The sequence below is a fragment of the Ciona robusta genome, chromosome 1 (assembly GCF_009617815.1).
Source record: "Ciona robusta chromosome 1, ASM961781v2".
In the NCBI taxonomy this organism is placed as follows: domain Eukaryota; kingdom Metazoa; phylum Chordata; class Ascidiacea; order Phlebobranchia; family Cionidae; genus Ciona; species Ciona robusta.
The window spans coordinates 8,967,670-8,992,014 of NC_143235.1; the positions used below are offsets into that span (position 1 = coordinate 8,967,670).

Here is a 24,345-nt window from a genome sequence, read left to right on the forward strand (position 1 = left end):
TCGATACGAAAGAAAGTTACCTTTTCGAGGCGGGCTAACCAAAAATCTTACGGAATGTTTCAAATATATTTATTAATAACTACAGCAATCATTTCTATTTAAAAACACTTGTTATTAAACAAAGTAAAGCATGGGCCTCTTGTTCTGTTGTATATAAGTTCACTTGTTTCTTGAATTACACCTTGACGTCACACGGCCACGGGCCACACAAGTACACGCAGCGTGCAGTGTAACTTCTTCCCAGCTGCCGTCCCTTGTCTGAACTGTAGACACGATTGGAACTGGCACATTTCTTGCCCCACGAATTTTACGACATGTAACAGGGTTCACGCACTTTTTATCGCAGATGACCGATGGCAAGTCCTGTTCCAAATTATGACAGGAAAAAATTATTTGACTCCATCGTGCAACCCCTATATCTTCTCTTGACTCCCCTCCCCGCACTGTGCATTTATTTCTCTTCAAAAATCTGAAAATAAATCGTAAACACTGCATTTAAAAATAGAATAATCATTGTAACGAACGAATGCGTTGTAAAAAAAAAAACTCTAAACGTTTGATTTTTTGTATTTTTCAAGCAAAATTACAAATTATAAGTCCGCCGCCGTTGCACAGGTGGTTAGCGCGCGCCTGCGCCTCTAACCCAGAAGGGTTCAAGGCTCGTCACTGCTACCATTGTGGGCGTCTGCGTTCTTGGACAAGACACTTAACGGCAATTGCCCCAACTAGTGGTCACTGATGGGCTGTCCAAATTATCAGCCACACATAAAAAATGACAAAATCCAAAAAAAAACGATCACCTACAAAGGGGTAACTCGTAAGCTTGCACGAGCTGTATAAAATGAAACTCCCGTTTTATAACGACGGTCGTTTTCCGGCAACGCGAGGATAAAGTAAGGTATATCGACATTAATATATATATCAATTCAGACTGCTTTCAATTTGTATAAAATCTACTCACTCAACAGTTCTTCGATCTAAACCACGTTTAGCTTTCTTGAACAACTTAGCTTGCTTTGACGCATCTGCCAATACGCTGATGAGCAGGAATAGGGCAATAATCTATAACACAAAATATACAATATTTAAGATATGTTATATAGTAGGTCTGTATAGGGTTAGGAACGATGAGGTTCTCTTTCCTAGTTACATTTAGTAGTAAACGAAAAATATGTACAGAAATAATTACCGCATCTTCACCACTTTAAAGCACGATCAGGAAACATGGGGTTTAGAAGATAACGGTATCCCATGTTACCCCATACATTCATACAACTATACAATACTTAAGTTATGTTATTAATAAGCATACGCTGTATGTATGAGATCTGACTTGTTAAAACACAAATCAGCTTCACATCGACCAATATAATTATACTAACAAACCTGAAAGAACTTCATATTGTTGTAAAAATATAAGCTGTTTTCGTCACTTTAATCTTTCTTTGCTGATAATTTCTGCTTGAGAAATGCTGAATGATGTGCAACCCCATGTCGATCGTTTTTATATGAAAGTTTAGAGAATCGAGTTTCGCTTACAATTGACTTAAATGTTGTATTTTTACAATGTAGCCACACATTCCCCTATTACAGTCAGTTTAAATCGCAATATTTGCTTACGGGACTTACCGCATGCATTTGGCAATATTTACACGCAGTATATTTACAGAAACACCTGTCCCTATTCCACTGCTTTTGTATCGATTGTTATACATGGACTTTTCGTCAAACTAACAATAACAAAATTCCAGTTCGAGACACCACCCCCGAGTCCAATCCTTTGGTTTTTGGTATACTGCGTATTGTTCCCAAACCTATTCATTTTTCTCTATTGTATCAAATGATTATCCAAATAAAATCTTTGGTCGACAACTTAGCTATAGTTCTCCAGCGATACTGAGAAAAATGTTTGAAACTTTCCTAGTGTGAGTTATGAGTCATATTTCTATTTTAGAATATGTATATACTATAGGTTAATCCCGCACATGATATATACTCTTTCAAAACCCAGAAATTGTAGCTTTTCCCGCCTTCTGTCAATTGCGTTCTGCTGTTTGTTGGTACGCATTCATTAATATGCGCTTTTACTTTTAATTTTATCTCATGGTTAATTATATTTAAAGTATTGACCTACAATGTTAAGTAAATTGATCAAGGTAAAAAGTATGATACAGTTAAGTTTCACTTATTACCATTTATTCCAACTGTAATTTCAATTTGAAAATTTAAAATTTGGTGCAAAAACATTTCGTCGGAATCGTAACGCATAAGTTTCTATTAAACAAATATAAATGAAACTTTAATGTTACATTACTTTGCTTTTATTCAACTCAATAACAAAACACGGCAAAAGGAACTCTATGTTTGTACAACGAATAGAACCCGTTATTTCTGTATAGGATTTAATTTCTGCGCTTTACACAACTCTTTGTCGACCTCTCGCGAGCAACACAAATGCACGCCGTGTTCAAAGTGATGGTTTGACGTTGACCATCTCTCATTACAACGTTGACCGCACCAGGCACCGGAACACTTTTCACTCCACGAAACTGCCGGCAAGTGACCGGATTTATGCACTCTTGACTGCAAATCACCGTCGACAAGGTGGACTGCTCTAAATTCCGACAGAAAAACATAACCTTACTCCATCTTGCAATTCCACGACTGTTGCCTCTGATTTTGCGCACAACAACGCACATGTTGTCCCGCAAAAACCTGTTAAAAGTTACCATACTGAAATAATATTCGTAAATTATTGCGTGAAATACTGTGTAGCATACTTACCGCACAGTAGATGCATCCAGACTCATGATTGCTTTCTTATACAACTGTTGATTTGAAGTTGACGCTTCCTTCAATACGCAGGTCAGGAATAGCAACATCGCAAACTGTAACCAAAACGACATATGCAATGATAAAAACTCATCGGGACTAAAATACGAACTGAATACATGTTTAACCCTGTAACCTACCGGAACTAGTTTCATCGAAATCTTCATACCGTATTATCTTTCTTTAAGTTTCTGATTTCAGCTGTAACTTTACAACGCACAAAGTGATTTGGGATATGATAAAGTTTTTCAAACACCCCATATTTATACGCAGAATTCTAACTGTGAAACTAATTCTCAACTTCATACATATACATTATTGCTTAACACCCTGAAACTAAACTACGAACTCTCGATCAAGGGTTTTACATATTTCACAAAATTTCCATAAAATATGTTAAAGACTTACCCATCTACACTCTATTTCACAAGTTACACAACGTATACCACCCGAATAACTACCCCGGTACAATTAACACTATAAGTGTCGCTAACTATAATTGAATTAGGTCTTTTCAGGTGCAGGCCGACATATTAACCAACAGCCGAACACAGTTTAGTTTCCTAGTTTACAGGTGGTCGGAAACTAGGTTTATACAAGTTTTCACAGCAGAAACTTAGATATTTCCCGACGAATATACATTCGTTGTAAGCGAAACTTTCTTGAAAAGTCCTAACGTGATTTGTTTTGTCTTAGTAAGCGAATAATATGAATTAAAGTTAGATGTAAAAATTGATCGCGTTAAATACGTCACCCAACCATAAAAGGAAAAACAACCAGCATAAAGCAAGAGGTTAACTGCGAATATCGTGCGATGATTCTATACTCGTAGGTTAATTTTAATCGGTGTTATTACGCAGTCACGCAATGGTTTACTCATCTAATTTGCCGTTTCTACTTCCTCTGGTAGTTTTTAATAGTTAGGAACATCCTCAACTTAATGTTTTAAAAGTTTATCTCCAAATTTGTTCTGCTACTGTTAATTTTTGATATATCGTACTGTGGGGGTAGGATCGGAAATTTTTTCTCACATAAAATCCAAATAACCTTATCATGTTTTAAACAATTAACAACAGTCTATGGGCGTTGTGGGGATACAGTTTTATATTCTCTGAATTGTATTTGTTTACTATCATTTGAAACGAAAAAATAGAATAAAGTATGCCCCATCTTTCCCACCCTACTCTATATATATTAGGGTGGGGGGAGATGGGACACCTTTAGCACATAATATCTAAATATCCTGAAGGTATTTTAAACAATTACTAACGGTCAATGGGAGTCATGGGCATATAGTTTTATAATTTCTTGAATGTTCTTTGTTTACTACTCAACGGGGCGAGAAAATAGAGGTAAAATGGGTCACATCTTCCCCCACCCTACTGTATAATTATTTTTACGGCAAGGAATAAACTAGGATTTTAGAGGTATATTTTATTGTAAGTGGCCTAATCCGTATATAAAGAGCGATTAGGCTAAAAAAATAGCAAAAAATGCAAATGTCTTATTCTTTCATGCCCATACAAGAAAATTAAACAGACACGTATATATGCACCATTAGTGCATACACTATATCTTTGTATAAGAAAATCGTAAAAAACATGCATGCAGGGTTGAAAGATATGTGCATATAATAATCTTTCGTGCTTGTAAAATAAATTTATAATAATTAGCAGACACGATTTTCATGTGTGCTTCAGTTTAAGATAGCAGGTCAGGCAAAAAACCTAATACGTAAACGGAACTTCAAAACCGTCAGTAATAAGAAACGCTGTATCCTTGCATTTAAACATGTTGTATTTCTCCACTACTTATATCACGTATCCGGTGCCGGACAAAGTTAATTAAAAGGTTAGCGCTAATTAAGGGAAACGGACACGCATATGCGACAACATGGGACATGCCGAATCAAGGCTTGCTTAAAAATAAACTGCTCGTTTGCACGTGAACAGTATATACGTGCGCATTTGTATTTTTACATGCGAAAACACCAAAAAAGGAAGAATACTTCAGGAGTCGAAGTATAAAAATCAGATATAGCAGATTGCCAGAAACAGTTTGCGGAATATTCAGTATCTGAGTGTAGTCAACAAGAAACGGAGCTTAGAATATAAAGAAAATTAAAATGGTGAAGTCCACTGAATTGGCTGCAGTTATTATGTTTGCGTTTAATCTAGCCGCATGCGCCTCGTGTCTCTTCACAACCGGTTGGTTCGTGTACACAAAAGACGGAATTTATCACCAGAAAGGCTTGTTTCTGTCTTGTTTGGATGGTTCTTGCAACATTGATATAGGTAAGACTAAAGCAACATTGATATGACTTGATAGGTGCAATTTTGTGCTTGTTGTAACTAAAGTGTTTCTACAGTGTCTCAAACAGTTGTTGCCAACGTCACGCTTGGTTTAATGTCAGTTTCTTGCCTTGGAATGCTGCTCGGCCTTGCTTGGTTGTTGGTTGGAATTGTTCACGAAAAACGGCAAATTGTAAAGATCGGTTCTGCTGTTTACATTCTTGCAGGTAAGTTCATTTATTGCACGTCTGTAGCCTGTGTACGGATACATATAACTGTAATGCGATACTCCACTAGTAGGCTATACATATAGAAGGGTGGGGAGAGATGGGACACCTTTTCATCATTTTTTTCTCCTCCCATTTGGTAGTAAACAAGAAATAAAACTATTTTTTTTGCGTCTCTCATAGACCGTCGTTGTTAATTGTTTAAAACGCAATCGGGATATTTGAATATTATTTGCTAAATGTGTCCCGATTTCCCCACCCCATATATATATATCTAAACTATTGAGCCCCAGAATATGTTACTGAATTTCAATCGTTTTTTTTTTAATACGCGATTTAACTGACTGTGTATGTTTGTTGTAGCCTAAATACTGTGGAGTAGAATAACCTTGCTACAACTTATTGTGTTTTATAACCCTTCCTTATTTTAATACATTCTTCCTTGCGTGTGACACAAACGAATCGCATGTACAAAAAGTCAAATGTACTTTCTGCTCCCCAGGTATTGGATCGTTTGCGGCCGTCATGGTATATACAGGTCAAACACTGATTTCAAAGTCGTCGCCTCCGCCCTTTGGATACAGTTACGCCTTAGGTTGGGTGGCAGGCATCGGCGGAATTGTTTCTGGCACGGTTGGTTTACTAGCGAGTAAGAAGACATACGACGTCATATAAAAATGTCTGTATTGAACAATTTGAGTCAAACTTTGTATATTGTAGTCACAACAGTGGGTGTGTGGTTTGGCACAGCAGTTTTGTAATAACAGTTTAAGCAAATAGAATCGCAATGTTTCGTCTGGGACTTTACCGTGTGGCGTCAGTAAAGAGTTAAGCGAAGTACGTAAAATGAAAATAGTTGTGAAAATAAATTAACACAAAACATTCAAACTAACAAAATAACACAGTAAAATTATATCAACGATCGATTATTACACACGAAAGCATATTAGAAATTATAACAAAAAAAAATTCACATCATTCGTTGGCTTGACATAACTTATCTTTATCTAATATTTGTGCAAGAAAATTAAACACACACAAGACAATCATCTCCCAAGTGTTCCTTGGAAATAAAATTAATAAAGTCAACGATGGCAAAACAAATGAAACATTCTTGGGTATGAATCTTTACATGTTTTAATTCGTACCCCAGTAAGCGTGAGTTTAAAAATTCACTGTGGTAGACATGTTTACGAAATTCGATAGGTTTTGACTTAAGTCCTAAACACTAAGACGCTGTCTTCAATTCGATTAAACTAATATTAGATTGTCTCAAACACATTATCTTTGTACACTGAACCCGGTGATATTGATTCCCTATCAACGATTTTTTTTAAATTTACAGCTTTTTACATTTGATCGTTAAAACCATTTTGGGCGTTCATATATTTGTCACTATGGAAACATCACAATACCGTGTACTGTTCGTGCCCTGTTGTTATGAATTGTGCGCCAAATCCACGGGATTTTCAATTGAAACTATAAATAACTCCTCTGCTCTATAGATTCATACGCATTGTTAGTTCTACCAGCTCCTTCCAGCTCGTTGTAAGCATTCTGAAAACCATTTTTCAGTTTAGGTATATGCGTTTAGATATTTCAAGATTTCGCCCCTCTTTTGTTTCTCTTTACATATACTTACATTGTACGCGCTCGTTCGTTTCGGTGGGTGGTTCTGCTGTCAAAGAAATTTCATTCCATAAAACGATAAGACGTAACCCCGATATATTGGTATAATAAATAAATTACTATCACGTGTTTTTAAAAAAGTTAAAAAAAAAACAGGAACACGTTTTTACCACAGCTTATTTTACATGGCATGTCTTCTGTGCTTTTTTTGTTACTGTAATCTAGTAGGGTGGGGAAAGATGGCACACCCTTAGCACATAATATCCAAATATCCGATCGTGTTTTAAACAATTAACAACGGTCTTTGGGAGTCGTGAGATTACGGTTTTAGAAACCTTTGAATGTTCTTTGTTTACTGACAAATAAGGCAAAAAAATACAGTTTCCATCTTCCCCCACCCTACTATATATCTCTTCAATACGTACCATCCATACGTCGTTCGAGTAACTTTTAGACTTCGCTGTTTTGCGTTTTCTCCAAAAGCAAAATACAGTAACGAGAATAAGTATTCCTCCAATACAGCAAGCAAATATGACGAACACGAGCAACCAAGCTAGAAAAAAAAGCCGTGGAATATTTGACCTTGAACAACTATACTAAATAAGAAAACAATACGGTTTTGTATTTTAGCATTCTATTCTGAATGACTGAGATCATGTGGTACCTTAAAGAACCGAATATTCTGAGATTACTGTATAGCTTTAATTCAACACCCAATTATAACAAGGGCCACAGCAATACAATTAAATTTCCCCACAACAGTACAATAGAAAACAAATAAAGATAAAGCCATACTAACCATCGTTACAATTTTGTCCAGAGAAGCCAAAGTTACAGGAGCAGTAAGGTGCTAATGTTGCTGGGTCTACCACGCACACACCGTTGGGGCCGTTACAGTGACTGTTCGTGATACAAATTTTAGCTGTAACAAATAGGAGGTGTATTTAAGTTGTTAGATATGTTAACACAAATAAAAAAATATAATAGCTTCTCCTCGAGGTTGACCTATACTGTGTCATAATAAAACACTACAGACGCAATATATATAGGGGTGTGGTGTTTGTGGATCTATGCAGCGCAGCTTATGACGCAAGCCAAATATGTTTGAACGTGGCTTTAGTCACACACACCAACGTTTCGCACAAACGTCCTTTGCTGTAAAAATCTCACATGAATTTGACGGTCAAATAAAAGCACAATACAATCTTTTAATCAAAACCGGAAAATCCAGGAACCTCACCTGCGCAGTATCTTTCATTGCCAGGCATTGTGTAGAAACCTTCCGAGCAAACACAACTCAAAGTTCCTCCAGTTGCCTGGCATTGTGTGCTAGTTACGTCACAATAATCCTTGTTCGCTTCGCATACCACATCTCCTGCATCTGTTTGAAAATGAATATATTACCCTTTTCTTCAAATACGAGTTACCGTATATAACCAAATTGTAAAAAGGTCAGTACATACTTCCCGCTGCCGCCACAGACGTTTTCGGAACTACTTGAATTCCACCAATTGAACATGGTTCTGTCGTATCAACATTGCACTGTGGTGTAATTAACGTGTTAGTATACCTTGAATATTTGAAAATGTAGGCATTGTTATATTATGGCTCAGCTTACATTTTGTTCTGTCAAATAGTCTGAAAACCAGTTTGAAATGTAACTTGAATTCACATTTGATTCAGCAGAGTAGAACAACTGATAATTCCAAATAGTTTCATCGCTTGAAGACGTCGCAGTAACACTAACAAATCCACTCGAATTCGCATACGATTGCGTCAGCTGTTATATGCGAGTGATTAGTTTTGTATTGGAAACATTATTTTAATACAAACATACTATTTCTTCGACTGTTTGTTGAGTTACAGCGCGCTTTTTTCTTTTTCCAGCTATCGAAATCTTTAATTTTCCTCCAAATTGCAAACCTGCAACCGTACATATTGTACCGTTATTGCTGTTGTCTAAATTAAGCTATATACACATTGACAAAAATATTACCTGACACACAAACGCCATTGGATTCGTACTGGGGTGGTTTACATATGCACGTATATCCATTAGTAAGATCACTGCAGTAACTACCGGGTTTGATGCTGCATATTTGTGGTTGATCAAGACATTCATTTATATCTGTATAAATTGAAAGTTTGTTATAGTTGGGTATTAGCTTTATGTTAATCAAATTTACCTTCTGTACTGCTGGCTGCTGTTGTGGGGCCTATTACAACCGGTGACTGTGAGCTCGATTCGGTTGTCACAGCTGGTTGGTTGGTCCCACCATCACTGGTTGCAGGTGGTTGGTTGGTCGCACTATTACTGGTTGCAGCTGGTTGGTTGGTCGCACCATTACTGGTTGCAGCTGGTTGGTTGGTCGCACCATCACTGGTTGCCACTGGTTGGTTGGTCGAAATATCACTAGTTGCAGGTAGTAGTTTGGTCGAAGTGGTTACAGCGGGTTGTTTGGTCGCAGTGGTTGCAGCTGCTTGGCTGGTGGCAACGTCACTGGATGCAGTTGGTAATTTGGTCGCAGTGGTTGCAGGTGGTTGGCTGGTCGCACTATCGCTGGTTGAAGCTGGTTGTTTGGTCGCAGTGGTTGCAGCTGGTTGACTGGTAGTACCATCGGTAGTGGCAGTTAGTTGTTTGGTCGCGATATCACTGGTTGCAACTGGTAGTTTGGTCGCAGTGGTGGCAGTTGGTTGGTTAGTCGCACCATCGCTGGTTGCAGCTGGTAGTTTGGTCGCAGTGGTTGCAGCTGGTTGGCTGATCGCAACATCACTGGTTGCAGGTGGTTGGCTGGTGCCAACATCACTGGTTGCAGGTGGTTGGTTGGTCGCACTATCGCTGGTTGAAGCTGGTAGTTTGGTCGCAGTGGTTGCAGCTGGTTGACTGGTACTACCATCAGTGGTGGCAGTTGGTTGTTTGGTCGCGATATCACTGGTTGCAACGGGTAGTTTGGTCGCACTGGTGGCAGTTGGTTGGTTGGTCGCACCATCGCTTGTTGCAGCTGGTAGTTTGGTTGCAGTGGTTGCAGGTGGTTGGTTGGTCGCAACATCACTGGTTAGGGGTAGTTGGCTGATCGCACCATCACTGGTTGCAGTTGGTTGTTTGGTCGCAGTGGTTGCAAGTGGTTGGTTGGTCGCACCTTTACTGGTTGCGGCTGGTTGGCTGATCGCACCATCACTTGTTGCAGTTGGGTGTTGGGTCGCAATATCACTGGTTGCAGCTGGTTGGTTGGTCGCACCATCACTGGTTGCAGTTGGTAGTTTGGTCGCGGTGGTTGCAGCTGATTGGCTGATCGCAACATCACTGGTTACAGTTGGTTGGTTGGTCGCAGCATCGCTGGTGGCAGCTGGTTGGTTGGTCGCAGTGGTTGCAGGTGGTTGGTTGGTGGCACCATCACTGGTTGCAGCTGGTAGTTTGGTCGCAGTGGTTGCAGCTGGTAGTTTGGTCGCAGTGGTTGCAGCTGGTTGGCTGATCGCAACATCACTGGTTGCAGCTGGTTGGTTGGTCGCAGTGGTTGCAGGTGGTTGGTTGGTCGCACCATCACTGGTTGCAGCTGGTAGTTTGGTCGCAGTGGTTGCAGCTGGTTGGCTGATAGCAACATCACTGGTCACAGCTGGTTGGTTGGTCGCACTATCACTGGTTGCAGCCGGTTGGCTGGTAGCACCATCACTGGTTGCAGCTGGTTGGTTGGTTGCAGTGGTTGCAGGTGGTTGGTTGGTCGCACCATCACTGGTTGCAGCTGGTAGTTTGGTCGCAGTGGTTGCAGCTGGTTGGCTGATCGCAACATCACTGGTCGCAGCTGGTTGGTTGGTCGCACCATCACTGGTTGCAGCTGGTTGGTTGGTCGCACCATTACTGGTTGCGGCTGGTTGGCTGATCGCACCATCACTGGTTGCAGCTGGTTGGTTGGTCGCACCATTACTGGTTGCGGCCGGTTGGCTGATCGCACCATCACTGGTTGCAGCTGGTTGGTTGGTCGCACCATCACTGGTTGCAGCTGGTTGGTTGGTCGCACCATCACTGGTTGCAGCTGGTTGGTTGGTCGCACCATTACTGGTTACAGCTGATTGGCTGATCCCACCATCACTGGTTGCACTTGCCTGTTCGGTCGCAATATCACTGGTTGCAGCTGGTAGTTTGGTCGCAGTGGTTGCAAGTGGTTGGTTGGTCGCACCATTACTGGTTGCGGCTGGTTGGCTGATCGCACCATCACTTGTTGCAGTTGGGTGTTGGGTCGCAATATCACTGGTTGCAGCTGGTTGGTTGGTCGCACCATCGCTGGTTGCAACTAATTGGTTGGTCGCACCATCACTGGTTGCAGCTGGTTGGTTGGTCGCACCATTACTGGTTGCGGCTGGTTGGCTGATCGCAACATCACTGGTTGCAGCTGGTTGGTTGGTCGCACCATTACTGGTTACAGCTGGTTGGCTGATCCCACCATCACTGGTTGCACTTGCCTGTTCGGTCGCACCATCACTGGTCGCAGGTGGTTGGTTGGTCGCAGTGGTTTCAGCTGGTTGGCTGGTCGCACCATCACTGGATACCAGACTGGTAACTTCTGTAACAATGTCTGGGGATACGGCGGTAGAAGTATCCTGAGAATTGGCTAGACCTGTCAGTGTCATTGCCATGACAGCATATACCATTATACAGATTGTGTTCATTTTAGAAATTTGTAATTTTTAAATCTGAATCTTAAAGGTCTAAACAGAATGCATAGAAATAGTTTGCACTGGCACTAATGAGCGAAATAATAGAAAACTATCTAACAAAAAGGTTTCTCACTTATTACTAAGTTTTTAAACTAAAATCTACCCCTGTCTAAAAATCCCCACTTTCGGTCACGTTGAGTTCTAAACGTTGTCGCCGTCTGGCCATGGCTTTTATGTTATACACAGAACTATTATTGAATATGGCGTATTTATAATGGTCGATGACGCAATCATAGCGCGTGCTTCTTCGTACATCCAATGTTAAATATTTGCTTGATCAAACACTTCCATCGCGCGCGTTAGATTTCTCAGTATACCTCCCAAGTAAAGTATGTCTATAATAATTGTTCAAGTTTTAAGCTAGTTCTCCTTACCGAATTCTTATTTTTAGTTGCAGGTACTTATCTTTCGCAGTTTATCGCGTGTCGATATATGTTTACTTTATTTCGCAATGCGCAAATGTGGTGGAGGTGACAATATTAAGGTTATTTTTTGGACCATGTTTTTCCATGGTACCGTTTAATCTGTTGTACGTGTTAAAGTATTAAATTTCATAAACAAGGTGATGTACAGAAAAAATAGATAGATAAGTATCTCCACAGAGGTTGACACGGCATGTGTGCAGAGCAAACGATACCAAAGTTTCGGTAGTGATTTTCACAACACTCAATCAACAAAGCACACGTGCATCGCTTTTTCCTTTTGTATTTGAATTTCAATTTCGCGCGAAACTGCTCACAGTGAGATGATTATGACGTAATATAAAGTGAGAGATAGTAATAATCACAACGAATTAAACAATGTGACAACTATCGAAAATAATTACTTTGTTAAATCACCATGACATGACTAATGTGTCGGTTAGTGTGCTTGTGTGCTGATGATGACAAATATAAAAGTGTGAATTGTGCGAGTTACAAACAGGTACAGTAATAATATCGATGCTGTTTTGTTTGTAGATTCCATATGAACAAAAATGAACGCGGACGTTTCGTGCAAAGCGACGAGAACGCCACAGCTTTTTAAAACTTGTAAATCCACAACAACAAAAAAAAGAATGTAAAAATAAGAAAAAAATATGCTGATTCGGTTCGCAGTTCTCGTTGAAAATCACACGAGGTTTGGGCCGCCTAGTACAATAGACAACAAGCGCATTAACATGGCGCATGAATGGTTATAATACTACACAAGTGTGGTCTGGAATTTAAAACTTATACTTGTTCAGGCACGTTGGTTGTTTAAGCATACAAGGCGTGTTTTGGGTAAATAAACTGACTTAAACTTAAATACATGGAAATTCCTAAAAGATTGACCCAACGACTATTTGGGTAACTGTATGATTATTGTTTCTGAGGTGTAACCATTTGCGCATAAAAATATAAAACAATAAGAAAAAAGTACGTGGGCCAGACAAGCGCAAACATGTGCATTTCGACTTATATGAAAGTGAATGAAAAATAATAATATGAACAGAAAAAAGAAAAAGAATATTAAGTAATAAATTGATTTGTTACAAAATTACAAGAACACGATCTTATATTACACCTCAAGTTTTGTAAGCACCCGGAAACACTAAAACATGTGATTCCTGGACCGTTGTCGCAATAACATAATAGGTCATCAAACGTGTTTACGGCACCGCGCATTTCATGCAGTAGTTAGCAGTATAAAACAAAAGTGTATCGACTGTGGTTACTATCTTGTTCGTACCATATAAGGCAGAACCTGTACCGCTTCGCTTGTGGGGCAATATCATTGCCTATTTGTAACATTTGTTCGTCAGAAAAGTGAAGTGTCAACTCAAGTGCGTGTTGTATTACTCACCCACCGCACGTTACAAAGCCCCTTTGGTTTGTCAATGTTCTTCGTTTATTTTCGTTTAGGGCATGAGTTGGGATAAACCCCGACAGTCTCCGGGACTTCATCGAAATGAACAACTTGTGTGGTTTTCAATTTCATACTTCGAATGCAACCCTGGAAGTTCTCTTTCGTACGAAGCTGATTTTGTCTTACGCCACTATCTGTAAAATATACACAAAGTTATATATAACTTGCACAAGGTGTATATAAAATAAAACACCCGAGTTGTACCGAAGCTACCCCTCCACGCGAGGTTAAATAAATAAAACTCATACATACAAAAAGTTAATTGTACTCCATACTCGTGTTTGAGCTTTGTGTGTGAATAAATTACAATACAGGGATAAAAAGAGTGTTTGAAATAATTTTATCGCGACATGCGCGAACAACATACCTGGTAATCCACCGATATATAACGGATCTTTTGTATCAGCGGAGTTAGTAGTAGCTGTGCTGGTAACTGTTGTTACAACATTACCATCAACTGAAAGGTCTAATGTGTTCATGTCTTTGTTCGCGACCAATGAATGCCATCGACCGTCGCATAAATTAAACTTAGTTCTTCGACCGGATCTACGGATTGTAGATTCATCGCTGTATACAGCTTGAAACGGGCCGGCTCCGTTGTCAGCGCGAAAATAAATCTAAAAGAAATATGAGAGTTAAACAATGGCATGCGAAAATACACGTGGTGTATTTTATCACAGGATAAACATACCGATCCGTTTACAAGTTCGATTGCTAGACCATCTGACCGTATGTTGTCGATAGCGAGTAAGATGCCATTAGGAGCCCAAGTTCGGAACTCCAGTTCAATTAACATGCTGGGACCGACTCTGTATTTCTTGCCTGTTAAAATCAAAATGTAAAAAAAACGAACAGTTGCTTTACTGTATGGTATGGGATTGGTCTTACTATAAACAGCGTATCCTTTCCCGTTAAAAAAAGCTCCGCCTTCTATTTTCTTATAGCACTTGTCGACTTTGAATGCGGACGTGGGTTTCGCAAGGTTCAGCTTCCGTCTTCTGTTTAACGTCAGATCCTTGATACAAGCGTCCATGCTTGACAACTGAAATATAACGTGTCTAAGATGTGTTTAACAAACCCTATATGTCGCATTCTTTCTTGTAAACTACGTAGGTAATTTTAGTAATTCTTCCCGGTGCAAACAAAGGTTACAAAAGCCGTTGGTTGGATAAAAGGCTTCTATATTCTACACCCGAGAATAAGGGCTTGGCGCCGTCACCATTATGGGCGTGTATGTGTCCTTGGGCAAGACACGTCACAGCAGTTTATTCAACCCAGTGGTCCTTAAAAAGTTTCTAAATAGTTGCAATAAAAATATATATAATTTAACAAAAAAACTACATTTTTGGTAAGTGTGGGCGGGCGCGAACTGCTGTGTTATTACAACTGTTGTTAAGGATAAATAAGTTACATACATTCATTTATTTCATATAATTTGTTCGTACCTGGCCAATTTTATTGGAGTTGAAACTTTCAGGCAAACCACCCACGTAAAGTGTATTTTCAACACCCATACTGTTTGCTCCTTTCGGGGATGTGGTTTTAGTTTTAACCCCGTCCACAGCGATGAAACCCTTTCTTCGGGATCTTTTCAGTCGAATCTGAAAAAATAGTGTGTTTAGAGATGCCTTAGTAGCATATTAAAATAACAATTACGCAATTTTAAACTGGAAATGAATTTAACAGATCTTTATTTTAAATTTAGGGCGTTGTATTGTTGAAAAAAGTGGGTTCCATATAAAAGTGGGTTCTATATCTATATGTGGCACGCCATGCGACCTGATATTTAGACCAGAGTTAGGCTTCTTTACTCGCCATTTTGCGGTAATAAGTGTCTATTTGTGTAAATATATATCACGGCGTCTATTTACCCTGTGCCATTTTCCATCATTTATTCGAACTGTGCTGTCTGCTTCACCTCTGCCGCGACCATTATCAAACTGAAAGACTGGAAAACCTTCTTTTACTTTCAACGCAAAGAAATCCACCTGCGTTTTGTGGCCAGCGTAGAGCAAGATGCCGTTGCGTGCAAGCGTGCGAACTTTCAAATCAAAAGTGAACCTACATTAAATAACGATTAGACATATGGATCTTATTGCCGATTAAATCAAAGCAAACGAATCTCACTTTCTGGAGATAGTCTTGTTAAGGTGGAAAGTAACATGACTGTTTCGACTTAAACCGAAGTGAGCGGACGAATCTCGAATAACTGGCATTCGTCCAGACACAGATCTACAAAACGGGCTGTCGGTCTGTAAGGAAAAGCAATTTACAAATTTTAGCTTCATGAATTTTACGAAGGAAAAAAGGTGGCAGAGTGTTTCAACTTACCATATTAGGTTGGGCTGCTACCATTGGCGGTTGGTGGGATAGCTCATTGGGCTCAGTTTTCGGAGTTGTCGATCTTTTAGGTGGATTCATAGAATCTGCTGTGGTAATAGTTGTGGGAGAAGTGACGGTAAGGAAGGGCTGAGGTTCAAACTTCACGAACGCGCAAGTTCCAAAAAATGAATTCTTGGCTTTCAAAGCTCTCATGAAATTGACCAACCTGCCAAAACGACCATGATAAGACTCATATGAAGATGAGATCACGACAAAATACTCACAGATCAGATATGACAGCTCGCACGCAACCGTTCAGTGATGCTCCCGTGCCAAGCGCCTGCGTTGAGTTGAAAACGTCAGGGACCCCGCCGACGAAAAATCGTCGCACTACGATTGGTTGATTGGTGTCACGTGGAAGAAATTCGCTGACAAAGTCACCTTGCTCGTTCATTTGTAAAGTAATGCTGGAATAAATTGAAACGGTCATATTTTGGTTTTACAAAGTTTTAAATGGCAAGTTTAATTGGCAAGCAAACTACCGAACAACATTGGCTGTATGCGGAAATATCGTGAGTGGGTTAGTTAAAGGAATGAATGAAGTAATTTTCGCATGACAGGGATATAACCATTCAGTCAAAGTCGTATCTTACACATCCCTTACTTTGCTCCATTCCTATGTAAAGTTGCCGTGTGTTCAGCGCCGTCGTCGTAAACGTTGAATTTCGAAACGACGCTAATATGGGGACTTCCAGGTTGCTTTACTGTACAATGTACGAAACCATCCAGCACATACAGTGAATAAAACGCCTACGTATAGAAAATTTAATATTAAATGACTATTAAACACATCATCAGACACCAAGCTTACCTCATCTGTTTGCCGCCGTCTCCTCATTTTACGATTTTCGGTTGTTCCAAGTAACAACACCGCATCGTTCCTTGTATTGAAACTAATAGAGATTGAATCAGTCGGTTTCAAGTTAATTGGTTCCAGTTCCACATATCCGCCATCTGATATACCAATGTCTCGTGTAACCTGTTAACATTGTATTTCGTAATGAAATAGTACAGTTGTTTCGCTGATTTGGGGGTCATTTATTGTTTCGTGCTTGTTTTAAAAATATATATGCCTAGTAAATAGTGCTCGCGGGTGTGCCGTGAAACTTCCACTACAATAACGTTGAAACAATTCACCATTTATAAACCTTGTTATATCCCAATGTTAAAGGAACTACATGGTGATAAAGTAGTTAGCACTCACCGTATTTGGGCAAGTCGTTAAAACCCCGGAATCCCTTTCCACGGCTTCCACAACTGTGCTCTTTAGCGACCTCAGAAGGTTATTTTGAGTAAACTCCTTCAAACAACCGACAAACGAAACTTTGGTAACGCCCGCTCTAAAATATTGAAAATTATTTATGTCGCTGACTGTCATAGATAATATACATAAAGTTTGCTTGTGGCAAATTAAACTGCGCATTTTAGCAAGCAGTGAGGTTGTACATTTTAACATATATGTCTTCATAATAAGCAGCAAATAATACTTTCAATTTTTAACATCACAGCGGAAAAAGGTTAAGTTACTAAACCGTTCAAATCCAATCATGCTAGTTTACTAATGTTAAGGTGTCTACTAAAACAACCGCGCATATTATTATACAATCAAACCATTCCAGTCGCCGTTTCAGGCTAAATAGAAAGTTTACCGCACACAATAAAGCGTACATTGGCTGACTGCATTTAAAGCCAGTCCCAAATGTTACATTTCGGTTTAATACGTTGGTTTAGTTCACACGTTAGTACAAAGTAATCCCATTACGTATTTGTCGGTTTAGAAGTCTAGTAAAGCAACGCATTAAAACTATGTTGGCACATGCGCAGCACACGGTAACACATACGGTCATTACCTCACTTGGAACCCGAAATAGTCCCTAATACGGAAAGAATATGTAAGGTTTACGAAGTAATGTACCTGAACAAGCACAAGTATACACTGCTGGGTAAAGTCTAGGGCTAATAAAACACCGTTTATCAAACAACACATGCATAGCTAACATACTTGATCGTTCTGTCGGTCGGAAACCCCCCAACGCACATGACGTCATCACTCGTAAAGTTTAATTCTTCATCCGACCCTGGTATTCGGAGCCAAACATTCTCCTGACTTTGGTTGATGGCTCTTATTAAAAGAAGGGCTACAAAAATTCAAATGTGTCAACGGTAATATTTAAATGGGCTTTACCTTTTTTCGTGAAAAAGTGATGTTTTTTTTAAATTACTATTAGTTAAGATGTTTAGTGAAGGTTTGAGTAACATCAGTTCACTGTTACTTACAATTTCCGTTAAAACGTCGGAACGTAACTTGCACCCACTCTCCAGTGTTGTATTGGTTCTCAGTTGTCGCATTGTGTACCCCGTTACCCAGATCTATTTTCAATACGATTCTACCATCTTTAAGCTCGATAGAATAAAAATCCGGCTAAAAATTAAAATTGATCTTATAATATTGAAATTTATCTTACAGTAGGGTGAGAAAAGATGGGACATTTTTTTTCTATTTTCTTGTTTCATTTGGTAGAAAACAAAGAGCATTCAAAAAATTATAAAACCATATCCTTACGATTCAGATAGAGATAGACCGTTGTTAATTGTTTAAAACACGATCCGTATATTTAGACACTATGTGCTAAAGGTGCCTCGTCTTCCCCACCCTACTATACATCACGTTCTCCTAGTATTGTGTACATACAAGTTATACTGTATCTTGACTACGTACACATAGGCGTGAAATTCTTACGTTTGTGGCCGAACCAGTGTACACAACAAGCCCTTCTGAACTGAACGTCCGCAGTCGAATGCTGATTTGAGTTTGGGTAGGATCATGAGCATTGGCCGCAAGCACCGAGTAGCTTTTCCCGGAATAACTATACAAGTTTGTTTGTTCTCTTCCTGCATCAATCTCGCTAATAAAACAAAATATAAATATTGTAAGGATGGGGCACCGTTTTATTCTATTTTATTGTCCAATTTGGTAGTAAACAAAGAACATTCAAAGAATTATATAACCGTACCCTCACGACCCCCATAGACCGTTGTTAAACTGTTTAAAGCACAAACAAGATATTTGGATATTATGTGTCTAAAGTGCCTCTTTTCCTATCCCACTATACCGTAGTTAATCGCCTCTACCGCCGTAGTGATTGCAGCGCCCACAGATTATATGGCATTTAAGGCTCGATGCTGCTATATACACTGATGTAGGCCTATGTGTCCAAGGGTAAAACGTATTACGACAGTTGTCCAAACTCGTAACTTTTAAAAAATTATCATTACAATCACCCACCGAGTAAAATACGTGTAAACTCGCCCGGGGCTGTCGTTCCCCAGGATATATATATATAAAACAATCATTCTCTCATTAATTATAATCATCATCAATATTTCAAACAGATTTAGATTAAGATGCCTTACCTTTCAATACACCCGGTGCAGCCTTCTGGGTTGACATTCCGTTTAAAATTCCATAACCCAACGCTCTTGCCTTGCAGAAACGCTTCACCCATGCATCCCTCAAACTTGCGGTACAGCACACTATTATGGACCTGTGGAAGCATATTTCGCGATGCTAAAAATCCCCAAATTTCATATTAAAAAAATCACTTAAAATTTCAAACCAACCTCAGTGTCATTGCTTATGCCTCCAACAAACAACATGTCGTCGCCATCTATATCCAACATTGAATAAGATCCTGGTGAGAATCCACCCACGCTTGTAATTGTTGCTGTTTTGTTGGATTCTCTGTATGCGGTGACGTTTAATTGCTGATTTCGTCTGAAAATTTTTTTGCGCCTTTAATCAGAAGCAATCGGTAGAGCAATATGGTGGTTGATGGTTGAATATCGATTTTTATAGCAGTATTTCATAATCTTTTCTATATAAAACTGTTTTAAAAAATAATCAAACACATCGTAAAAGCTAAACCCATATATAGTATGGTGGGGGAAGATGGGACACCTTTATTATATTATATCCAAACATCCTGAACTTGTTTTGAACAATTAACAACGATCTGAGGTTATGGTTTTAAAACTCTTTGAATGTTCTTAGCTTACTACCAAATATGACGAGAAAATAGAATAAAAAAGTGTCCTATCTTACCCCATCCTACTATACAACATTTTTTTACGCATAGGTTCCTTAAACATATCCGCGGACGAAGTTATGACTTGCGGATTAATTAAGCACACTCGATCGTATAACAAATTTGCTCGAATAGAAAAGAATGTTAAAACTTATTTTACCTGTTTATTATTATCTTGTACCAGTCAGGCGACGAAGTTGCGACCTCAGGATCGGTTTTAACTTTAAGTGAATTCTGAACAAAGCCAGGTCCGCCACCCAAGTCCCATGTTACAGTAGGAAGGTAATCTCGCAACTCAACCGCAATATAATCTTGCTGTAACAAAGAAAAACTTTGACATACGGCAACTCATTGAACGTTTTTTTTAACTAGAGCTTCTCACTATGGGTTTAATTTAAATTACGTTGGGGTTAAATTTTTCAAGCATATAATGTGTTCAGAATTTATGTACTTTAGTTTAGGCAAATGCATTTCATTTTTTACTAAAAAAATAAAGACGATTCAAAATAGGATATATGTTCCGTAAAAAAATTACGGCCGGGCTTTTTAATTTTCGCGTAAGTTATCAATTTTAATTTAAAAAGTTATAAAATCTGTCAGGAATTGCATGAGCCCCAAAAGGTTGAAACACATGTTCTAGAGTTAAACACATACCCTTTGCCTTGCCAGGTAAAGGAGTCCATTATTTGGTTGATTATTTTGCACGGTTAGAACAATTTCTGTTGTTTTTCCTGGCGTAATAATCGGCTTGTATTCCATTGCGCATTTTCCTTCCGACTTCACAGAAACACGAATCTAAAAAGATAGATTTCCTATTAGTTCTCTCTACATACCCTCATGTGGGTGAGCAACGACAGTCGTTACAGCGCGGGTGTTCTATTTTATACATTTCGTTCCTTCCTATTGGAGTAACCACATATAACACCACGGTTTTTTTATTTTTTGGGGGGCTGCTTTTTCCTTGTGGTATATGACAATTCAGATAAACTATTATGGAGAAAACATAAGATCACAATGGTAGCAGTCTCGAATCCCCACCCTGGGATAGAAACGAGTAATCTTAAACCGCTATATCACGGTATTGGAGTTTCGGAAAAGGGGTGACGACGTGACGTTGTTGTAGTACTTACTGCAGCAGCTTTTCTTCTGGCCTCTTCTATGAGTTGGCGAATGTTACTTATATTTGCCCTCACACTGTCCGAAGTTAGTTGTACTTGTTCCAGTTTGTTTCTTGTTCGTTCTTCCGCTATCGAAGCCGCCCTCATGCCCTCGGTCAAACCATCAACTATAGAAATTAAAGAAAAATTTAAACACAACTAATAAAACTGCCGGAACTAGTTTAGAGCTACTTACAAGTGTGTGCTAGGAAGATTGCAGAGCACAGAAGGTGAAGTGATGTGAAGATAGTGTTCAAAGAAGAAAGAAAGAAAGAGAGAGGCGTTATAGGAAAATAATTAACGGTAAACGTGCAGTGCGGTATATTATAAACAACAAATACAACTTACGATTGTCAGCAATTTCCATTGTAATTCTTGATCGTTGAGAAACATCATGTTCGGCTTCTCCCAACAATCTCACATTCTCTTGAGCTTTTTCAAGCCTGGTATTAAGTAAATCCACGATTCGATTCGACGCACTTGTCACCTCGAAAACTCTATCAGGACTGACGGGTGGTGCTGTAAGGGACGGTTCAATATATGATTATGGACTTGTACCAACGGCCGTATTACAGTTGTAAACTAATTGACAAGCATTTTTTTGCAGAAATATAACGTTTTTAAATTAAATTTTGTAACGGTTTTAAGGTTTTTTAATTGTTTGCATTTTTTTAATAAAAAAGCAGTAATCTTTTATATAACGAAACTGTTTTTCAATAAACTGATTTTGAGATAAAACTTGTTAAACTAAAATTTATATACGCCTAGCTATATGTAGTGGCGTAGGTAACCCTTTGAGCAGCCAACCCTGATATATACCTGCGTTAATCATATTGACACGAGCAAGCAACCGGTTATGTTGATCCGTAAGATTCATTGAACTGTGGTTGGATGAACGCAAATGGTCGTCCAAACTTCGCAGTAAATCACGTTCGCCTATAAAGCAGCACAATATTATTGAAATGAACACTTCAATACTGCAAGTTATTTATGTGAAGGCTTACCATTCACCGTGTTCCTTAGCTCGGCCACTTCGTTCAATATATCAGTGCTGCGTAAAAATGATTGGTTTGCTCGAATTCCAAGGTTCCTTGTTGCGGTAGCTAATGCGGACATGGCTCTCTTTATAGCAAGGCTGGATGTTTTGTTCGCCTTTTCAAGAGATCTTACAATATTTGACCAACGCCTCGCTGCTTCCGTCTGGTTGTAGGAGAACGCACTTACATTGTTGTATACCCTGGAATTTGCAAGCGTATTAGCTTAAATGCGTGACTGTAATGAAGATATTTGGCTCAACGCGCCACCATAGATAATGTATAGTAGAGTGGGGGAAGATGGGACATTTTTTTATTCTATTTTTTCGTCCCATTTAGTAGTAAACAAATAACAATTTAAAGAATTATAAAATTGTAACTTTACGACTTCCATGGTCCGTTGTTAATTGTTTAAAACACGATCAGGATATTTGGATATAATGTGCTAGAGATGTCCCGTCTTACCCCATAGTAATATATGCCCACTAGGTTATAAAACCAACTCTAAAAAGAGATAGAAACTTACTCTAACATGCTCTTAGCATCATTCTTCAGCTGACGACTGTGTGCTGCTGGAATTTCGACGTATTTTGCCATTATTTGTCGTAGATCAGCTTCGTGAAGGCTTGCTCCTAACCTATCTAACTCCTCTCTGTCAGCTTGTGTGGTCTCCGGAAACGCCTTCAGCTCCTAATTCAATGAGGAACGTATTACTTTTTTAAGTTTCATTCAAACATTAACCGCCAGCTATAATACAGTATAAAGCAGATAAAGTTTCTTTACCAAATTTATTTTGCCTGATTAGCGTGTTATTGAAAGTCTTATGCAAAAACAAATTTGTAAAATGACCTTTATCAGATTTGAATGTATTTATACTTATATAGAAACTGAACTAACCGCCATGTTTTCCAAGCCAGATTGATACAACTTGATTGTATCATCCACTACCTTCTGTGCTTCGTCTAAAGTAACGTTGGCCATGATTGCATTATTTCTCTCCCTTTCAAGATGTCCCTGTGGAAAACAATAACACCTGGTTAGAAAAAATCTGCCACAAAAAAACAACAAAAACAGTCTTACTACATATGATTGCAACATAATTTAGAACTACGTTCGCCTTACCAAAGTTTGCCTAAGAGTTTGGCCATTTAGGACATTCTTAGTGACAGCCACTCTGGTATCTGCTGCTGCATCGTTCAGTTTATCTTGTAAATCTCTCAGTTTCAGTAGAATTTGATCCACTTGTTCAACTATCTCATTGTTCATGCTGCGTGCATGTGGCTCACTTTGGTTTGCCCGTGCGGTGAAGTTGGCGTGAATAAGCTTCAGCATATCATTGGCAAACCTATTTCCAGATTGAATATTTAGTTTTAGAGTTAAAAACATGTTCACTCAAAACCAATACAAGATTTTCCAATATTTAAAAAAATATGATTTAAGAGAAATTGTATTATCTATATTGTATTATAATTTATAAATATGAACAAATCAAATTATGCCATTTATTATTACATCTTTTACAGAAAAGCAGATTAATCTATCAGTTATGTAAACTTACTCAAGTTCAGTATCAGCCAGCTGTTGATGTCGACTTATATTTCTCGATTTCATTTTCCGCATTTTCATGTCAACTCTGCCGTAAATCTCAGTGACATCTTGTGCTGTACCATTCTGTAAACCTTGCAGCAAGCGTGCTGCCATGCGAGTGAAACCTGCACATTAAATTAAACAATATATTGGAATATACTTATGTTTCGATGAATACATATAAGAATGTCAACATTGGTGGTCATAATGTATGACAGACTTACCATCTACAGTGTTATACAAATTTCTCATTCCCGTTTTCTGCAGTTTCACTTCTTCTCTGGTTGCATTAATTTTAGCAGAAGCGTTATTGGAATCCACCACACAAGATTTAGCCTAAAAGATCAATTTTAAATTTCTACAGCTTATAATAAGGTAAAACCTTGTTAATATTAATACATACCCTTGCTACTGCTGGAAAAACTTTCATTTCAGTTTCGCTGATATTTCCAGGAACTTTCACCATATCTGCCAATGCATCCATTACATAGTTGGAAGAGTTTTCAAGTTTTTCCTGCAAA

The 24,345-nt window shown here is 38.8% G+C and overlaps 5 protein-coding genes across 15 annotated transcripts in view; 1 reads left to right on the top strand and 4 right to left on the bottom strand.

Annotated features, from left to right (window-relative positions):
* Positions 1-45: 45 nt before the first annotated feature.
* Positions 46-1,542, bottom strand: LOC149742810 (uncharacterized). Its single transcript, XM_089893791.1, has 3 exons — positions 1,387-1,542; positions 962-1,062; positions 46-469 (listed from the first exon to the last, which is right to left on the bottom strand). Exons 1-3 carry the CDS (start codon positions 1,399-1,401, stop codon positions 160-162), a joined length of 426 nt encoding a protein of 141 aa, XP_089749917.1. The 5' UTR covers positions 1,402-1,542; the 3' UTR covers positions 46-159.
* Positions 1,543-1,717: 175 nt separating this feature from the next.
* LOC149742811 (uncharacterized) lies at positions 1,718-5,363 on the bottom strand. The gene is made up of 2 exons (XM_089893793.1): positions 2,785-5,363; positions 1,718-2,715 (listed from the first exon to the last, which is right to left on the bottom strand). Exons 1-2 carry the CDS (start codon positions 2,997-2,999, stop codon positions 2,403-2,405), a joined length of 528 nt encoding a protein of 175 aa, XP_089749919.1. The 5' UTR covers positions 3,000-5,363; the 3' UTR covers positions 1,718-2,402.
* On the top strand, positions 4,814-6,190 carry LOC149742812 (uncharacterized). Its single transcript, XM_089893789.1, has 3 exons — positions 4,814-5,126; positions 5,201-5,350; positions 5,853-6,190. Exons 1-3 carry the CDS (start codon positions 4,958-4,960, stop codon positions 6,023-6,025), a joined length of 492 nt encoding a protein of 163 aa, XP_089749915.1. The 5' UTR covers positions 4,814-4,957; the 3' UTR covers positions 6,026-6,190.
* Positions 6,018-12,034, bottom strand: LOC149742813 (uncharacterized). 3 transcript variants are annotated; one of them, XM_089893681.1, is made up of 10 exons: positions 9,166-12,034; positions 8,976-9,107; positions 8,817-8,902; positions 8,598-8,759; positions 8,443-8,521; positions 8,220-8,360; positions 7,779-7,901; positions 7,405-7,532; positions 6,993-7,025; positions 6,018-6,907 (listed from the first exon to the last, which is right to left on the bottom strand). In XM_089893681.1, exons 1-10 carry the CDS (start codon positions 11,642-11,644, stop codon positions 6,830-6,832), a joined length of 3,441 nt encoding a protein of 1,146 aa, XP_089749807.1. In that variant the 5' UTR covers positions 11,645-12,034; the 3' UTR covers positions 6,018-6,829. The 3 variants fall into 3 exon arrangements, with proteins under 3 accessions (XP_089749807.1, XP_089749806.1, XP_089749808.1); XM_089893680.1 differs by having other exon boundaries at positions 6,993-7,028; XM_089893682.1 differs by lacking the exon at positions 6,993-7,025.
* A 347-nt stretch (positions 12,035-12,381) lies between these two features.
* Positions 12,382-24,345, bottom strand: part of LOC149742814 (laminin subunit alpha-2-like) — a 43,827-nt gene continuing 31,863 nt past the window's right edge. For 8 of the 9 annotated variants that reach the window (XM_089893663.1, XM_089893656.1, XM_089893660.1 and 5 more), the window contains 30 exons: positions 24,228-24,338; positions 24,049-24,160; positions 23,796-23,949; positions 23,360-23,582; positions 23,135-23,251; positions 22,764-22,927; positions 22,208-22,440; positions 22,023-22,139; positions 21,552-21,722; positions 21,177-21,331; positions 20,701-20,841; positions 20,207-20,361; positions 19,583-19,736; positions 19,376-19,506; positions 18,702-18,867; positions 18,239-18,383; positions 17,964-18,099; positions 17,812-17,835; positions 17,166-17,301; positions 16,773-16,940; positions 16,566-16,711; positions 16,186-16,368; positions 15,911-16,127; positions 15,707-15,831; positions 15,451-15,640; positions 15,025-15,180; positions 14,468-14,621; positions 14,271-14,401; positions 13,947-14,196; positions 12,382-13,713 (listed from right to left, as the gene is read on the bottom strand). In XM_089893663.1, the coding sequence (XP_089749789.1) occupies positions 13,562-13,713; positions 13,947-14,196; positions 14,271-14,401; positions 14,468-14,621; positions 15,025-15,180; positions 15,451-15,640; positions 15,707-15,831; positions 15,911-16,127; positions 16,186-16,368; positions 16,566-16,711; positions 16,773-16,940; positions 17,166-17,301; positions 17,812-17,835; positions 17,964-18,099; positions 18,239-18,383; positions 18,702-18,867; positions 19,376-19,506; positions 19,583-19,736; positions 20,207-20,361; positions 20,701-20,841; positions 21,177-21,331; positions 21,552-21,722; positions 22,023-22,139; positions 22,208-22,440; positions 22,764-22,927; positions 23,135-23,251; positions 23,360-23,582; positions 23,796-23,949; positions 24,049-24,160; positions 24,228-24,338 (4,617 nt within the window). In that variant the 3' untranslated portion in view covers positions 12,382-13,561. The remainder of the gene's footprint in view (positions 13,714-13,946; positions 14,197-14,270; positions 14,402-14,467; positions 14,622-15,024; positions 15,181-15,450; positions 15,641-15,706; positions 15,832-15,910; positions 16,128-16,185; positions 16,369-16,565; positions 16,712-16,772; positions 16,941-17,165; positions 17,302-17,811; positions 17,836-17,963; positions 18,100-18,238; positions 18,384-18,701; positions 18,868-19,375; positions 19,507-19,582; positions 19,737-20,206; positions 20,362-20,700; positions 20,842-21,176; positions 21,332-21,551; positions 21,723-22,022; positions 22,140-22,207; positions 22,441-22,763; positions 22,928-23,134; positions 23,252-23,359; positions 23,583-23,795; positions 23,950-24,048; positions 24,161-24,227; positions 24,339-24,345) is intronic. The other variant, XM_089893657.1, reaches the window with a different exon arrangement.

Coding starts and splice junctions, on each gene's coding strand:
- LOC149742810 (XM_089893791.1), bottom strand. Junction 470..961: donor TTAGATCGAAGAACTGTTGA/GTGAGTAGATTT, acceptor ATTTATTTTCAG/ATTTTTGAAGAGAAATAAAT.
- LOC149742811 (XM_089893793.1), bottom strand. CDS start 2,999: ATGAAGATTTCGATGAAACTAGTTCCGGTAGGTTACAGGGTTAAACAT. Junction 2,716..2,784: donor CTGGATGCATCTACTGTGCG/GTAAGTATGCTA, acceptor AACTTTTAACAG/GTTTTTGCGGGACAACATGT.
- LOC149742812 (XM_089893789.1), top strand. CDS start 4,958: ATGGTGAAGTCCACTGAATTGGCTGCAGTTATTATGTTTGCGTTTAAT. Junction 5,127..5,200: donor TTCTTGCAACATTGATATAG/GTAAGACTAAAG, acceptor GTGTTTCTACAG/TGTCTCAAACAGTTGTTGCC. Junction 5,351..5,852: donor TGCTGTTTACATTCTTGCAG/GTAAGTTCATTT, acceptor TCTGCTCCCCAG/GTATTGGATCGTTTGCGGCC.
- LOC149742813 (XM_089893680.1), bottom strand. CDS start 11,644: ATGAACACAATCTGTATAATGGTATATGCTGTCATGGCAATGACACTG. Junction 7,533..7,778: donor TGGACAAAATTGTAACGATG/GTTAGTATGGCT, acceptor TTTTTTTTCTAG/CTTGGTTGCTCGTGTTCGTC. Junction 7,029..7,404: donor ACTCGAACGACGTATGGATG/GTACGTATTGAA, acceptor TTTCTTTGACAG/CAGAACCACCCACCGAAACG.